General features: G+C 35.2%; 1 protein-coding gene across 1 annotated transcript in view; it reads right to left on the reverse strand.

Annotated features, from left to right (window-relative positions):
• Positions 1 to 3,382: 3,382 nt before the first annotated feature.
• SEMA3D (semaphorin 3D) overlaps positions 3,383 to 17,904 on the reverse strand; it is a 230,541-nt gene continuing 216,019 nt past the window's right edge. Inside the window, exons 18-19 of the mRNA XM_027539842.1 lie at positions 15,389 to 15,525; positions 3,383 to 8,375 (exon numbers count right to left, since the gene is read on the reverse strand). Coding sequence (XP_027395643.1) covers positions 7,950 to 8,375; positions 15,389 to 15,525 — 563 coding nt within the window. The 3' untranslated portion in view covers positions 3,383 to 7,949. The remainder of the gene's footprint in view (positions 8,376 to 15,388; positions 15,526 to 17,904) is intronic.

Here is a 17,904-nt window from a genome sequence, read left to right on the forward strand (position 1 = left end):
AATCACAGAAAATTAACCAATCAGATCACATGGACCACAGCCTTGTCTAAAACAATGTAACTATGACCCATGCCGTATAGGGCCACCCAAGATAGAGGGTCATGGTGGAGAGTTCTGGCAAAACATGGTCCACTGGAGAAAGGAATGGCAAACCACTTCAGTACACTTGCCTTGAGAACCGCATGAACAGGATGAAAAGGAAAAAAGATAGGACACTGAAAGATGAACTCCCCAGGTTGGTAGGTGCCCAATATGCTACTGGAGATCAGTGGAGAAAGAACTCCAGAAAGAATAAAGAGACAGAACCAAAGCAAAAACAACACACACTTGTGGATGTGACTAGTGATAGAAGCAAAGTCTGATGCTGTATGATAGAACAATATTGTGTAGGAACCTGGAATGTTAGGTCCAAGAGTCAAGGCAAATTGGAAGTGGTCAAACAGGAGATGGTAAGAGTGAACGTCTACATTTTAGCAATCAGTGAAGTGAAATGGACTGGAATGGGTGAAATTAACTCAGATGACCATTGTATCTACTACTGTAGGCAAGAATTCCTTAGAAGAAATGGAGTAGCCATCATAGACAACAGAAGAGTCCAAAATGCAGTACTTGGATGCAATCTCAAAAACAACAAAATGATCTCTGTTTGTTTCCAAGGCAAACCATTCAATATCACAAAATCCAAGTCTATGCACTGACCAGTAATGCTGAAGAAGCTGAAGTTGTACGGTTCTATGAAGACCTACAAGACCTTCTAAAACTAACACGCAAAAAAGATGTCCCTTTCATTATAGGGGACTAGAATGCAAAAGTAGGAAGTCAAGAAATACCTGATAACAGGCAATTTTGGCCTTGGAGTAAAGAATGAAGCAGAGCAAAGGCTAATAGAGTTTTGCCAAGAAAATGTATTGGCCATAGCACACACCCTATTCCAACAATAACAAGAGAAGAGTCAACATTTGGACTTCACCAGGTTGTCAATACCAAAATTCGATTAATTGTATTCTTTGCAGCCAAAGATAGAGAAGCTCTATACAGTGAGCAAAAGCAAGACCAGGAGCTGACTGTGGCTCAGATTATGAAATCCTTATTGCCAAATTCAGACTTAAATTGAAGAAAGTAGGGAAAACCACTAGACCATTTAGGTATGACCTAAATCAGATCCCTTACGATTATACAGTGGAAATGAGAAATAGATTCATTGGATTAGATCTGAGAGACAAAGTGCCTGAAGAACTATGGACAGAGGTTTGTGACATTGTACAGGAGGCAGGATCAAGTCCATCCCCAAGAAAAAGAAATGCAAAAAGTCAAAACGTTGTCTGAGGAGCCCTTACAAATAGCTGTGAAAAGAAATGAAGTGAAAAGCAAAGGAGAAAAGGAAAGATATACCCATTTGAAAGCAGAGTTCCAAAGAATAACAAGGAGAGATAAGAAAGCCTTCCTCAGTGATCAATGCAAAGAAAAGAGGAAAAAATAGAATGGGAAAGACTAGACATCTCTTTAAGGAAATTAGAGATACCAAGGGAACTTTCATGCAAAGATGGGCACAATAAAGGACAGTAATGGTATAGACCTAACAGAAGTAGAAGATATTAAGAAGAGGTGGCAAGAATACACAGATGAACTATACAAAAATGATCTTAATGACCCAGATAATCACAATGGTATGATCACTCACCTAGAGCCAGACATCCTGGAATGCGAAGTCAGGCTGCCCTTAGAAAGCATCACTATGAACAAAGCTAGTGGAGATGACAGGATTTCAGTTGAGCTATTTCAAATCCTAAAAGATGATGTTATGAAAGTGCTGCACTCAATATGCCAGCATATGTGGAAAACTCAGCAGTGGCCACAGGACTGGAAAAGTTCAGTTTTCATTCCAATCCCAAAGAAAGGCAATGCCAAAGCATGTTCAACCTTAGCACAATTGTACTCATCTCACACACTAGCAAAGTCATGCTCAAAATTCTCCAAGCCAGGATTCAACAGTTCATGAACCGTGAACTTCCAGATGTTCAAGCTGGGTTTAGAAAAGGCAGAGGAACCAGAGATCAAATTGCCAACATTTGCTGGATCATTGAAAAAGTGAGAATTCCAGAAAAACATCTACTTCTGCTTTATAGACTATGCCAAAGCCTTTGACTGTGTGGTTCACAACAAACTGGAAATTCTGAAAGAGATGGGGATACTAGACCACCTGACCTGCCTCTTGAGATATCCGTATGCAGGTCAAGAAGCAACAGTTAGAACTGGACAGGGAAGAACAGAGGGGTTTCAAATCGGGAAAGGAGTATGTCAAGTCTGTATATTGTCACCCTGCTTATTTAACTTTTAAGCAGAGTATATCATGAGAATCCTGGGCTGGATGAAGCACATTTGGAATCAAGATTGCCAGGAGATTAATAACCTCAGATATGCAGATGACACCACCATCATGGCAGAAATTGAAGAAGAACCAAAGAGCCTCTTGATGGAAGTGAAAGAGGAGAGTGAAAAAGTTGGCTTAGAATTCAATGTTCAGAAAACTAAGATCATGGCATCCAGTCCCATCACTTCATGGCAAATAGATGGGGAAACAGGGGAAACAGTGGCAGACTTTATTTTTGGGGGCTCTAAAATCACTGCAGATGGTGACTGTAGCCATGAAATTAAAAGACTCTTGCTCCTTGGTAGAAAAGTTATGAACAACCTAGACAGCCATATCAAAAAGAAGAGACTTTACCAACAAAGATCCATCTAGTCAAAGCTATGGTTTTTCCAGTAGTCATGTATGGATGTGAGAGTTGGACAGTAACGAAAGCTGAGCGCCAAAGAACTGATGCTTTTAAACTGTGGTGTTGGAGAAGAGTTCCTTGGACTGCAAGGAGATCCAACCAGTCCATCCTAAAGGATGGCCACCTGATGTGAAGAACTGACTCATCTGAAAAGACCCTGTGCTCAGCAAGATTGAACATGGGAGAAGAAGGGGACAACAGAGGATGAGATGATTGGGTGGCATCACTGACTCAATGAACATGAATTTGCGTGAACTCTGGGAGTTGGTGATGGACAGGGAGGCCTGGCGTGCTGCAGTCCATGGGGTCACAAAGAGTCAGACACAACTGAGCAACTGAATTGAACTGAGTATTGTCAAATCCCTCTTCCAAGATTTGTTTGTACTAATATATACACAAGTGACAAGTATATGAGCTTCTGAAGCAAAAAATAGTTTACATTTTCATCATCTTAGGCATGAGTTTCCTGGACTAACAAATCATACTAATGCAGATAACAAGTTGTATGGTTATAGATGTTTTTGATTCTCAAATGCTAAACTTCTGTCTCCTTTTTTCTCAGGATCACTCCCATGTCTTACTATATAGTCAAACAAATACACATGGAATTTTTTCAGTTTTTAATCTTAGGTTGTATCTTTATTTATAGTAATAGCTTGGGCATGCTCTTTAAGAGGACCCTATATAATTTTTTTTCTTTTTAAAATTTTATGTATACACATTACCATAAATTCTCATGTTTGAAGCATGTCAAAGCACTCAGAAAACTTGACATTTCTTTATACAACATCCCTACAAGTTATTTCATTACAGGTTTGGTATATTATAATATTATCTATTTGCAAATATAAAATATCCTACATGGGTGTACAAAATCAATAAGAAATGAAATTGTCTCTAAAAGAAATTCAAGTAAATTATTTATAAAACAAAATCAGAAACCTCAACTTATGCCTTTAAAAATTTAAATTCATACAGCTAAGCATACAGATGACTATTTTTAATTTTCACTTATAGAATGGTAATTGGAAATCTTAAAAGTTGTTACTTGAGTAGTAATATTAATTCAGTCTACTCATGTCTAAATTAAATCACAGTAAAGCTTAAGTATATAATTATAATGATTGGGAAGAGAAAATTATTCTTTTTTTCATAAGGGAAATTATTGCATACTTACAGTGCAAAATATATCTACTAAAATTTTTTAGGAGATATTTTCCTTTCTATTTGAGTCAGTGTGATTCTATGTGTAAAATCTGGTTATCATGTTCAGGGTCTAAAAACAAAACTTGCACACAAACCAACATTCTGTTTATAACCATAAAACACTAATGTTTGTATTTTATTATAATACAACCAAAATATACATTTAGAAACTTGCAATTATTTTAGATTACAAGACTACACTTCTTTTAAAATAGCAAAACTATAAATTCAAAGTAGATTGCTAACCACTTACAATTAAGTATTAAATTACACAAATAACTGACAGATTTTTTGCCCTTCACCCCCAAATCACCTATTTCAAACATACCATAAATACTTTAATATGAAAAATATTTAAATGAGAGGTATAAGTCATGTATATGTTCCTGTCTTTGCACTGTCAATGTGTCCAATCTTGGAATACTAGATCTTTTTTTAACCTCAAATGTAAATTAAATTATTTAAATATTGTCATTTACTGTGAGAAAAATATTTCTATAAAAACATTTTAAATATCTCTTTTTTCTAAATTCTCCATTCCCAATAAGGCTAATGAATTCCAACATTTTGTCCAAGACAAATTATAAAGGGATGCTGTTTCAGCTTTCATTTCCACTTTTATTTATTTATATCTTATTTCACGAGATATATTTAAGTTTTAAAATATCAGTGTTTGATGCTATTGTTCAATTTAGCATTTTGTTGACAATTGGAGGCTGTCTAATTGTCCTTGAAATTTTAATTTTCAATATAATATAGAAAAACAGGCACTGGCAACTGTAAACTTATCTTTTGCTTGAGTTTATACAATTCAGCAGAAACAAAAGTTAATAGCATATAAAGAACTGAAACATAGACCAAATAACAATTCAAGAGTAAACTCATTTTGCAGGCAGCATATTGTAGGTAAGTAGTATTTAGCTAACGGATTTGTGAGGTATGGTGTGAGTTATAATTCTTTCACTACCGTTGTGGCTTTTGCACATTTCTAATGTTCTCGATTTTCTATTTCTTAAATAATTTGGTTGATTTTCAAAAAAATTTTTTAATAATGTGAATGTGTTTTGAGCTCTCTGTGGAAAAATAGGTTCTACACTAATTATTTAGACTATCTACTTCTAAACAAACTTAAAATTCCCAATACATCAAATGTAAATGAATGCACAGTTAGGATTTAGCAGCATGAAATTCATATTTAGCTGGAATGAAATTCAAATGATGAATATGCAAGTCAGAGACATGTATTCAAAACATGGGGGAAAAAAACCCATAAAATTAAGGCTAAACACAGACATTTTAAGACCTCTCTGTAAAAAGCTGAGTTTTTAGCAAATCTGAAACTATTAACTATAATTTTATTTTTCATTATTTCAAAGAAAATTTGGTAAAAGCTTTCAGTGGTGAGGAAGTATATATTGTGTCTTATCTCTAGACAATATATTCACACTGTTCCCCTAAGTGTTTTAGGCAATTAAAAGATTAAAAAATTAAATGTAGCAGCTTAGATGTCTTGTTCTTATAAATATACATAAATCTTTGCCAATAAAAGTTTTATTTATTACATGAATTTTTTACTAACAATATTTCAAACTTATTTAAGTAATTACCATAAATTAATAGTTTTAGATCCAAAGCAGCCATTAAAATTTAGCTGTCCATTAAAATTCCTAACTTTTTTCTGAATAACTAAGAAAGAATTAATTTAAAAATGGCTTAGACATTCATATTTTGATGAAAACCAAATTTATTTTCACAAGTCAATCCTAACACTTGAGTTTCATATAATTCTCTCAAAGCTATTCGTAATTTGACCATTACTGTCTAATATACACATATTTGGAAATCTTTTTAAAAAACATACTCATACTTATATGCTTTGAGCTTATTAAGAGTTCCGGCAAGATTTTAAGCCAGCAAATCAATAGTTTCAAACACTCTTGTTAGCAGTCTGATCTTGCTTGAACTATTCATATGGATTACTTTTTAATAGACTGATTTGTTCTGGTTCACTTAAAAAAACTATCTTTCTTAAGTTTTCCTTATAGTAAAACATCTACAAATGTTTATGAGTATCCTATCAAAAGGTGACTTAACATCATAGATCAGTGTGACTTCTTTGAGTAGGTAAGCAATGCAAGTACAATGACTGTAAGATAGGACATTTTGAGCATAAAACCAGGAACAGACATGATACTGAACTCTAGTAAGTTCCCTTCTCAGAGGCTTTTACTTTCAAGACACGTACAATGCATGAGAAACAAGCAATGTCTGCTATTTAGTTTTCTGAAAAGCTGCCTTCTGTGTGAGGAAGTGACTAATTTTTCATTTCACACTAAAAAGGGCGTGAAAAGGCAAAACAGAAGAAGGCTAAGGGTTTCGTATTGTATGAAGGAAAGGTGAGTCCTTCTTAAACAGGCAGGAAACATACCATACATATTCAGAGGGAAGGTCAAATTGGAAACATTTGAAAGCACTAACAAAACGTGAAAAATGTTAATGTGAGTTTGTTTTCTTTACATGCAGTAGACTTATTTATTATTAAATTACTAAAACAATGAGATTATACAGCATATAATCTCAGAAATGCAAAAAAGGTTGTGAAGAAAAAGATGTCAAAGAGTTAATTTAACCCTTTCCGTTGTAAAAATTTTTGCATTTCATTATTTAACAAATACATAGTATTCCCACTCCCCACGACAGTTGTCTATCTAATTCTCTCTCTATATATATGTATATATTGTTTTTTCCTATTCACTCAAATAAAATCTAATAATCCATTATTTAGGAGAGAATAAAGACACTAAATAGAAATAATTTATAGAGTATGATGAAATTTTTAGAAGAAAGAGAGGCAGTACACACTGAAATTCCATTGGTTGTATATAAATTTGTGTTCTTTCTTCCCATGATCCTTTAGAAAATGTAACTTTTCCTCAGGCGTTTACTTGCAGTTTCTTATAATCTAGAGTTTTTCGTTTTTTTTTTTAAACAGATGAATTACAAATTGGCAGCTACTTATACTCCAGTGCATAAAGCCACATTACCTTTCATCCACTGTATTTGTGATTGTTCTTCCTTTTTATGGGGAGTTTTCCCCAAAGCCAGAATTTATGGCTGTCTTTCTTTCTCTTAACAAATCCCATCTGCGTTCCCCCCGGTTAGGATGCAGTATACTTCGTGATGTTTTCTTTTATCAAAATGCTTTCCCATACCCTATTAAAATATTTATTAAGCATTATGCCCCTATAAAGCTCAGCATATATTCTAAAAACACATAACTGAGCATCAAGTTCTCTCTGTGAACCTGTTATCCTGACAAGTCACAAGGAATCCTGGGAGGAACATTTATGCCCTTCAGTAAATCAATGCTGCAGGACACTAAATTGTAACCCCTGGGGTCTGAAAGGAGTAATGCACCTCTCCAAATTTCCGAACCATACATACACCAAGAGCAAATGGCTCCCTGGGAAAGTTCCTGTTGATACTGTGAGCTGTATTTTGCATCTTCCCTCCAATTCTACCCCCAGGCAGCCAGTTCTAAAGTGGAATGATATATCCGTTCATAAGAACATAAAGCAACAACTGCATGGTAAACTCCATGCTTAAAGGCCATGCAAAGGACATAAAGCACCTTATTTCAGTGTCAAATTTGATGCTTTTTTAACTCAGTTATTTACATAATAAATTCAAAAACTCAGAGTATAAAACATTTACAAGTGTAAAGCCCCTGTTTTGAGGATAATTCAGATACTTTGCAGGTGTAAGTTTTAGTTCTTGGAAAACTGGTTCAGATGAATGATTCACCCTTATTAATGCCATATCCACCATATAGTCTTATTCAGATTACTGTTCTTGTGCTTTAGCAAAATTCCATGGAAAGCTCTTATGAGTTAGTATAAGGATGAATAAAACAGACAACAGTGTTTTTGCAGGTAAAGAGTTCTTTTCTTTAAATTAAATAGAAAACTATGTGGCCACAGCTCTAGGAAGTTCTTCCAGGTCTCTGTGATGTCTTCGATTTCGTTTCTTCTTCATTTCCTGCATGTGCTTCCACTTCGGGCTGCCCTTGTTCCGCTGTCTCCGCTTCTCCCTGTGCCACATCTGTTCACAGTACTGGTCTAGGCTGAAGTTTGGACTGCTAAGGATTTGGATGTAGTCTTTATATCTCAACCTTGACTCAGCCAACAAATCCTTGACTGGCCCCTCCTCATGCTCTGCCCTCTGGGTGTTTTCCATCTGTTCATTCTCAATGATATTCAAAGTCAGCTTCACTATGGTGTGGATAAAAGTGTGCTCCTGTGCTTTGCAGTAATACAGCCCAGAGTCCTTCTTCTGCAGACTTCGAATCAGTAGCCCATATTCTGTTTTGATGATCCTTTCATCGGGTTTTACCTGCAGAGTTGAAAAAAGGTAGGTAATAAATGAGAGCCAGAGAGGCTGCATAGTTTACTTAGATGAATCTACAAGATCTAGTCCCCATCTCTCTGTCATTAAGCATAATACTGTCAGCTGTTGTGGAAGAGAGTGAAAAATTCAGCTCAAGTAGCTGCCCCCAGAAGTGTATGGTTGCATCTGATCATATCTAATTGAGTCTTTGGAATATAATTAGTTTTTCCTCCCAATCTACAGATAGGAATAAAAAGTCATGAAAATGAAGTAAACCTGGAAACTATCAGCTGACCATCTTTAAAGAGATTCCACATACTAATTGGTATTCTAAGAACACCGATTTGTATCTGAATTTTAGAACTAGAATATAACATTGTCAGTCACTCTGTAGAAAAAGAGCTTTAGTGCACACTACTACCTATCATTTAGAAGAGAATGATGATTCTGAAAGGAATTTACTCTTTTTTTCTAGATACTGCCAAATAAATGAGCTGAATAGCATATGGAAACTATAAGTGGTGACTTGTTAAAAGTCAAGTGGAAAGGCATGGAGGACACAGCCTTTGGGATGTTAGAGCTGTAACTAAGTAGGACCATATAGTCAGAAGGTTAGAAACATTTAAAGCTGAATTTCTCTTTTTACTATGAATTGAATTTTGATACTGTGTGTCTGTATGATACTTTAGACTATGTCATCTGTGAAAATACTTCCCATACCTCAGTATACTATAACATTGTGATGTGACTTCGAGTGTGAGAAAGCTCAATGAACAAAAAGAACCTCCCCTGGAATGTGATGCTCTTTGCCCTTTGAAGCAATAGTACAGAAAGACAATTCAAATGTTTAAGCTTGCCTGGCCCCCAGTCTGGTGTGAATAGTGAACCTATCTTCCATAAACTAGAGGCATGTTTACCAACACAAGAGCCCTGTTTAATGTGGACTATTGTTGAGCACTCGGCACTAAGTAGAATAACGACAACAACAACAAAGAGGTCTGGAAGATTTCCCAGTTTACACATCTGCCCCTGTACTGTGGACTTTGAGCTGATGGAAATCAAAGAGGCATAAAGACGGCTAAATTAAATTTATTCACAGTGGGTGGACTATACTTTGCATCTTTATGTGAAAAATATGTAGGAAAAAATCCCCCTATTCTGGAAATATGAGAAAAGGAAAAGAAACATCTCTGGCTACCAGCCCAGTTAACTCACAAGTATATGGCCAACCACCCTCTGTGCCAGAGAAGTGCAGCTGGCGGGGTACCACACGAGGCCAAAGGCAGGTCACAGCTCAGATCCCTGGTTAATGAGGCCGAATGGTCTCCAGCCCTGCCTTTGCTCTACACTGAATCCACACCATCAGGGGTTTGCTTGTTACCCTTACTTTGCCTATTTGGTTGAGTTGGTGTGTAGTTTCTTTTTCTTTTTTCTTTTTCTAATGGATTTATTCTAAAGGCCCAGCCATTTTAAAATGCTACTGTAATAAAACTCATGTTGAATTCATTTATATTCTTAGAAACTATAGAAATCTCCTGCCTAGGGTAAAAGTTGAACTTGAATTGGTAGAGCTCTAAAAGATTAAACAAAAATAATAATCGCAAATTTAACATGTACTATATATTTTTTGTTTTAAATAATTTTATTGTAGGAATTATTTTTAAATTTAAATACATCTTAGATTAAGAAACTGAAATTCTGACTCCATAGCCTAGGTTCTGGTTCCTTTCTGCTCTACTTCCTATGACTATTCATTTATCTTCCCTGATTGGTCTCCCATTTATCAAGTTGGTGAAACAGCATATGGTGTATTTGGGAGGGGGGTGGGTGGTTAAAAGTAAAGCTCTTTGAAGGTTAAATGTGAAGTATTATTAGAAGCATCATAGACTACTGCTATACTGCTGGAGAAGTGATGTTCTGAAGCTTTACTTCGGTGATTTAATGGAAAATGGCCTGTGGCTATTATTAATAGCAAGATGATCAAAGTGGGTGACTTCAGTTACAGTTCATCTTTGGATTTTCTTTTCTAGCTGGTATTCTTGCTAATTTTTTTCCTAATTTATCTGTTTTAACAGGAGGATAATTGCTTTACAATATTATGATGGTTTTTGCCATACATCAATATAAATCAGTCATAGGTATACATGTGTCCTGTCCATCCTATCTTGCTAAACTGCATTTAATGCGACTCTTAGAGATTGTTACACCTCTGACTCAATACTTTTAATTTTTATTTTCAAGCTTCTGACAGGAAAGAACGATGACTTTGTGATTTCACACGTATTACACAACATTTTATCATTATTTTTGCTATTCTTGTTTTATGTCCTGTTTACGTTACTTTACTCTAAAGTCTTGCCCTCTTCCCTCCTTTCCAGTCCCTACAGGATTCCGGGTTTCATAAACACCTGGCATTTCATTACCCCGTTGGGGTCCTTTACTTTTCCTTTCTTTGATGGAATGCTTACATTTTCTTTGGTTTTTGACCTACAGATAAAAAGTCTGCTTTAATGAATTTCTTTTTGGATTTATCTAAATTCTATGAGATAATTTAAGGGATTTTTTTTTTTTTGTCTTCCTAAAATTTTAAAAATATGCCTTTAATGAAATGGTATCTCTAATAAAACATTTTTAACTGATATATTTTCATAGGATTTTTGCAATATAGAGATAGAAATCTGTGACCCAGAAATTAAGTGGTTGATTAACATTTGCCTCCTTCACATTCTCATTCTCTGTAATGTTCTCATTCCATGCTGGAATAGGATGCATTATGCAGACTGCATCTCGACAGCGAAATGTCAGCACAGTCAATTTAGAAAATTCAGCTCCTCTACAAAGAGATAATGTAATCTCTGGCCACTGATTTAAACTCATAGAATTTTCTCCACTCTAGTGATATGTAAAAGCTGCTCAGCCTTACAAATCAAAACCACGCTTGAACTCGGGTCGACTATCCATTTGCCTAATGTGAACAAGGATAATATATTTGGCATTATTAAATGTAGATCTTCAGTGAAGGGCAATTCATTTAAAATGAAAAGAGAAACATGGAATGGGACAAAGGACAGTTAGGTATTAAGCAGCAGGTAAAGGTCAGGGACTTGATTCTCTGATAATAGCAGCCTAATGGTAATTCCTTTGCAGATAATTCACCTGTCAGGTCTTTCATAGCTAAAGCATGTGTCTTCCAAGTGACTAGGGCTTCAAGAGTATCTCCCTTCAACAAACATAGACGGAGACTTATTTAAAAATAGTGCTGAGGAAACTGGCTCATTATTTAAAAGGGAAAAAAATCAAATGAATACATAACTCATTCTTGATTAATATCTTGGAGTAAATGTAAATATAAAATATAAACTGTAATTGTAGGGACTTCCCTGGCAGTCCAGTAGTTAAATGAATACATAACTCATTCTTGATTAATATCTTGGAGTAAATGTAAATATAAAATATAAACTGTAATTGTAGGGACTTCCCTGGCAGTCCAGTAGTTAAGACTCTGTGCTTCCATTTCAGGAGGCATGGGTTTATCCCTGGTTGGGGAACTGAGATCCTACATGCCATGCAATAGGGCCAAAAAAACCCAAAAAAACCCCAAAAAATTACAATTGTAAAAGTAAAATCATAAAATGATGAGAAAATATATATATATGTTTTTATTGGGAAAGGAACTTCTAAACACAAAGAGAAATCATATAAATCAATAGAAGTTCCAAATGTGTGTGTTTTGAACACACAAAAGAATTTTAGAGATATAAAACATAATAAAAAGTTACTTATGCATAATGTTAAATGTTACTATTTAAATATGTAAAGGGATTATTAAAATTTTTAAATGACTGTATCAACATAAACCAAGCAAGTAATAGGTAAGGCAGTTTGCCAATATGGTGATTTTGATGAGAAATTAGCAATATACAGTTGTTTATGCAAAGCTGTAAGAATATTAAAGTCTTTAACTCACTTATTTTACATTTAAGAATCTGCCCTAAGAAAACAGACAAGTAGAGAAAGATTTAGCTAAAGGAAAATTGATTAAGAGGTAACACAAGCTATTTAAATAAAACATGGAACGTGAGTGGATGATTGTGGCATCAGGCTGGCAAGGGTGTGGGACAGGAATCATGTATTAAAATTGAATGGCAGGGGAAATTGCTGATAGTGTAATGGTTAGTAGGAAAAAAACCTGAAATAGAGATCAAAATATATATGTGATTATCTACACTTTGTGATCTCATAGTCTTTTATATGTCACTGTATTTTCAAAACCATTTATATTGCTTTTATGATAAAAGCAATAAAAATAAAGACCTACAGACAGAAACAAAAACATTTGAAGGTGTTTTTAAAATATTTTAAAAATCCATGGAAAAATTACTATCACAAATGGTAAATTATTTATTCAGATCTCAAAAGTTCAATAGAAGCTTGGGGACTGTCAATTAACTTGCTGGTTACAGCATAAACACCATCAATTTTAAGAACAGCTCTATAAGAAAGTCAGCAGACAACTGACTCATGACCTTCCCAACAGCACCCAACTGTGAAACAACTCAGCAAGGAAATGTTCTCCTCCTGGCAGAGAATAACCTGGTGACAGCCTCTGTGCCACAGGGGATCCTGGGCCTTCCCTCAGGCTTTGTTTTTTTTTTTGAGTGGAGGAAAGATTTCTAACTGTGACCTTCTTGGTAAAGAGCAGAGGGTATCCTGCTGGGAAAAATGCTTCAAATCTAGTCTGGATTTTGTCCCTTTCCTCAGCTCAGGAAGCAGTATTGCATATCCTGGACAATGAATAACTGCCTATTTACAAAGATAGATGAAAATATCAGTTGAAACATTACAGCTAAAATATTTTAAGTATAATTCAATAAATACACTATTTCTGCTCCACTGAAATTTATGGAGCTTGGTACCACCATGACTGTATGATACACTGTTAAAATGTACATTAAAGTAATGCATAGCTTTTTCTGGAAACATAAAATATATGAATGCAAACATGCATAGGCAAATGTATGTATCTAAACCTGGCAGGGCACCCCAAGCAGAGTTCAACATTTTTTTAAAGTTAGATTAAATTTGTCATGGAGGAAGAAAATCGTTATTAAAAAACTATATTTAACTGAAAAGAAATCATCAAACTTTATTGACTAAAATTAAAAATAGTCATTCGAGATATTCAAAAATAAAATACTGTAATGTAACTAAAAGAAAACCTGAATGTTAAAAAATTTAGATTAATGTCCTTCCAATATTTCATGGATAAACAATAAATGCTTTATATCTTGAATTTAAATCATTTTTACATCAGATAAAACTTTATATTGGTAAACAATGAGACTCTTAAACACTTAGTATAAATATGGATATGCCATATTCTTAAAACTTCTGGATGTAACAACAAGAATCAAGTTTTATTAGAGAATTTGACATAAGGACAATTTTCGTATTTGACACAAGGACAATTATGACATAAGGACATGAGACAACTATTCCCTTAGTATTAAATATGTGAAGGGTCAATACTTTGATAGAGAAATTATTCTTAGATGAAGAGAATAACAGCTTCTTAGTTTAACAGTGGACCATACCATAAAAGTTGGCTCTTTGACTCCAAGGTTTCCCAGCCTCAGCACTGCTGATATTTGGGTGGGGCTGGATAGTTATTTATTGTGAGGGACTGAGCATTGCACCATGATTAGCATCATCCTTAATCTCTATGTACTAGACGCCAGTAGCATCCTCCCCCCAGGCAGTGACAACAACCAAAAATATGAATACTTTGGGAGCAAAACTGCCTGAAGTTGAGAACCATAATTCCACAGTAATGTTTGACTGATTACATATCCTATTTAAATGTTTATAGAGTTAACAAGAAGGCTGATATTTTAGAGGCCATCTGGTCCTCCTACTTATATGGCAGAGAAACCGAGTGCTAAAGAAGTTGCCACCTGCTCAGAAACTCTCAGCAGTCAGGGTGAACACATCATTAGTGCTACTTCCTATTTTACACATCCTCCCAGACAGAAAGTGTCTGCGATGTTATATGAATTATTTTACACTTGTGAGTAATCCTCTGCTTTGAAATTCACATTCTCATATGTGGTTTTTTTTTTCATTTTATTTTGACAGGAACTTTTGCATTTATTTTATTTACCTTAGAAAATTTTGGCCCATGGGACTTCAGTAATATTACCAAAGTCATTACTCAACTCATCTAATTCTGACCCTGTGTTCATTCCATTACAATTACATTATCCTTAATTTAATACTGGGACTTTTAGAATTCTAGATTATCACTGGTTTCTCATATTCTGTCACTTAACCTGTTTCATGATGTTCAAATAATATTAATATACAATTTCTCAGACTACCCAAACTCATCTCATTAAATTCGGTAACATATATAACTTACCTATCTCACAAAATCTTTGTAATATGTTTTAAACACATATATGTGTTAGAAAAACTGAAATAGGGAAAAGTCAAAAGTAGAGCATCCATATTACTTTTCCCTCTCTGTTGATTTAACTTTAATATACTAGAGTGAAAAGGTAGATACTTGTACAACTTATTCATATGACGATATGATATATATTTCCAGTTTTGTACAAATTTGACATGTTTCATTTTATAGTCTAAACTGAATACAACGTGAGTTAGAATTTAGTCATTGTGCTACTGTGAGGGAAAGTCTCATTCTTGATCAAGAATTGTTCTAAAATATAAAGAATCTATGAAAAACAAGAAGTTGAGGAAGAATCATGTACATTTGTTTATTTGTCTGCTTCTAAATGTATTTCATTAACACATTTGCATTAAATTGGGCTATTTGTCTCTCAAAGGCATTGTTACCTTGGATACCAGAGTATAAAATTTTACTTTCCTTTTTATCAAGTAGTGATAAGAACTGCATTTGGCACTAAAAGTTGAACATCTTCTCGCACAACCTAAATTTGATGTAAGTTTTACACTCTTTCCCTCAAGGTGATCTTTCTTTGATGACTATAACTTACCTCCTCTCGATGTTCATCTCCTGACCGCTGGATATACCACTTAACAGATGCTTGCTGGGATTTAGGTATACATTCCAGAAAGGTTGAATTAAATTCAATGCCAAAAATCACCTTTTCATCAGCAGGTTCACTAATGCCTGGAAAGCAAACATAGAATAGGAGATTAACCTAGACCTGATTTTAAAAGCAATGGGAAAACACACTGATTTAGAACAGATGCCATGAGGGAAAGATTCATATACATTATTAAAGAGAAATGAAATTCATAGCATAGTATTTGTTCAGTTCAGTTCAGTTCAGTCACTCAGTCGTGTCCGACTCTTTGAGACCCCATGAATCGCAGCACGCCAGGTCACCCTGTCCATCACCAACTCCCAGAGTCCACTCAGACTCACGTCCATCAAGTCAGTGATGCTATCCAGCCATCTCATCCTCTGTCGTCCCCTTCTCCTCCTGCCCCCAATCCCTCCCAGCATCAGAGTTTTTTCCAATGAGTCAACTCTTCGCATGAGGTGGCCAAAGTACTGGAGTTTCAGCTTTAGCATCATTCCTTCCAAAGAAATCCCAGGGCTGATCTCCTTCAGAATGGACTGGTTGGATCTCCTTGCAGTCCAAGGGATTCTCAAGAGTCTTCTCCAACACCACAGTTCAAAAGCATCAATTTTTCGGTGCTCAGCTTTCTTCACAGTCTAACTCTCACATCCATACATGACGACTGGAAAAACCATAGCCTTGACTAGATGGACCTTTGTTGGCAAAGTAATGTCTATGCTTTTCAATATGCTATCTAGGTTGGTCATAACTTTTCTTCCAAGGAGTAAGCGTCTTTTAATTTCATGGCTGCAGTCACCATCTGCAGTGATTTTGGAGCCCCAAAAAATAAAGTCTGACACTGTTTCCACTGTTTCCCCATCTATTTTCCATGAAGTGATGGGACCAGATGCCATGATCTTCGTCTTCTGAATGTTGAGCTTTAAGCCAACTTTTTAACTCTCCACTTTCACTTTCATCAAGAGGCTTTTTAGTTCCTCTTCACTTTCTGCCATAAGGGTGGTGTCATCTGTATATCTGAGGTTACTGATATTTCTCCTGGCAATCTTGATTCCAGCTTGTGCTTCTTCCAGCCCATAGTATTTGTTACCTATGAGTAAAATGCAAACTCTATCCTAGCATTTCAGTTTTTATTCTTTCATCAATATATTAACTTTTGAAGTTTCTTTTTTAAATAAGAATTCACAAGATATAACTAACATTGAGCCTCTTTGAGTTGCACTGAATAAACTTCAACATCTTTTAACTTTAAATCTTTTAATTTGTAGAAAATAGAACCAATTTTGTAGATAGTTCTGCAATAGAAATTTATTTCACCTTTAAAGAGAAATTCATTATGAACTGGTCCACAGAGCTGACCACAAACTGTATGTTATGACCATATGACATTTCAGTATCAGAAAAGTAAGTGTACTTCTCTATACTTGATGAAATTCTATGATGACGCTAATACACTGGATATTCTAATACTCTGAATCAGGATATTATCTACCCCAAAAAGGTTCTCTTTTATTCAGAGAGGGATATTATAGCCCCACATGCATCTGCAATAAGACAGTCAATGGGAGGCTAAAGGATCAGTGTCTCAGACACCTTCTTCTTATAAATCAACTGCACCATCTGAAATACATTCCATCCAGAGTAGCCAAACGCTGTGTCCCATGTGTGATCTAAGATCTGCAGCTCAAATTTGATCAAACAAAAAATGACAGCTTCTCAGCCTGGCCCAAACATGCACTTTTTCAACATATATTCAGATGTCTCAATTCTGCAGATGGGCCCACTTAGCATTTTAGGCATAAACCAGAGTAAGGCTTAAGGGACCTAAGTGAATCTTCAATCTAAGCACCCTGAATTATCAGCAAATGGCAAGAATGCACATGCATCCAATAGTTAGGTTTCTTTTTTAGAAACTTCTTTTGAACTTATTTGTGTCTTACCAGCAAAGATTAAGTCAAGCATGCTGACCCTATTATGAATTAACCTTATCTAACTGTCAAAATGCATGGATTCCACTTGAAATCTGTAGTCTATCCACTCTCTCTCTCTGCCAACTCAATAGATTATAGCCACGATTTTCAGATAATAAATTCCTAATGCACAGGAAGATCACCAGTGCAGATCAAGGAGAAGAAAGAAATGCATCATTTCACAGTAACAGAGACTGTTTTCCTGAGCAAAGGGAGTTCATGAACAAAGCAGGGAGGATGCAGGCTGATTGTTAGGCGACAGGGCAAGAGCTTGGGAGAAATTCAATTAGATGGATTCAACAAAAGAACTAGTCAATTAAGTAAATGTTAAAATTAGTGAAATCAACTGGAAAAGTGAAACAGTGAGCTGATTATATGAAATCCATCTTCAAATCAGCAGATAGTGACCCTTTGACACAGTCATCCCCACATCAGTTTTACTACAAACTAATTTACTGAATATTCCAATAATGTTTATCTCTGAGTTTAAAATTT

Source organism: Bos indicus x Bos taurus, chromosome 4 (assembly GCF_003369695.1).
Source record: "Bos indicus x Bos taurus breed Angus x Brahman F1 hybrid chromosome 4, Bos_hybrid_MaternalHap_v2.0, whole genome shotgun sequence".
NCBI lineage: Eukaryota > Metazoa > Chordata > Mammalia > Artiodactyla > Bovidae > Bos > Bos indicus x Bos taurus.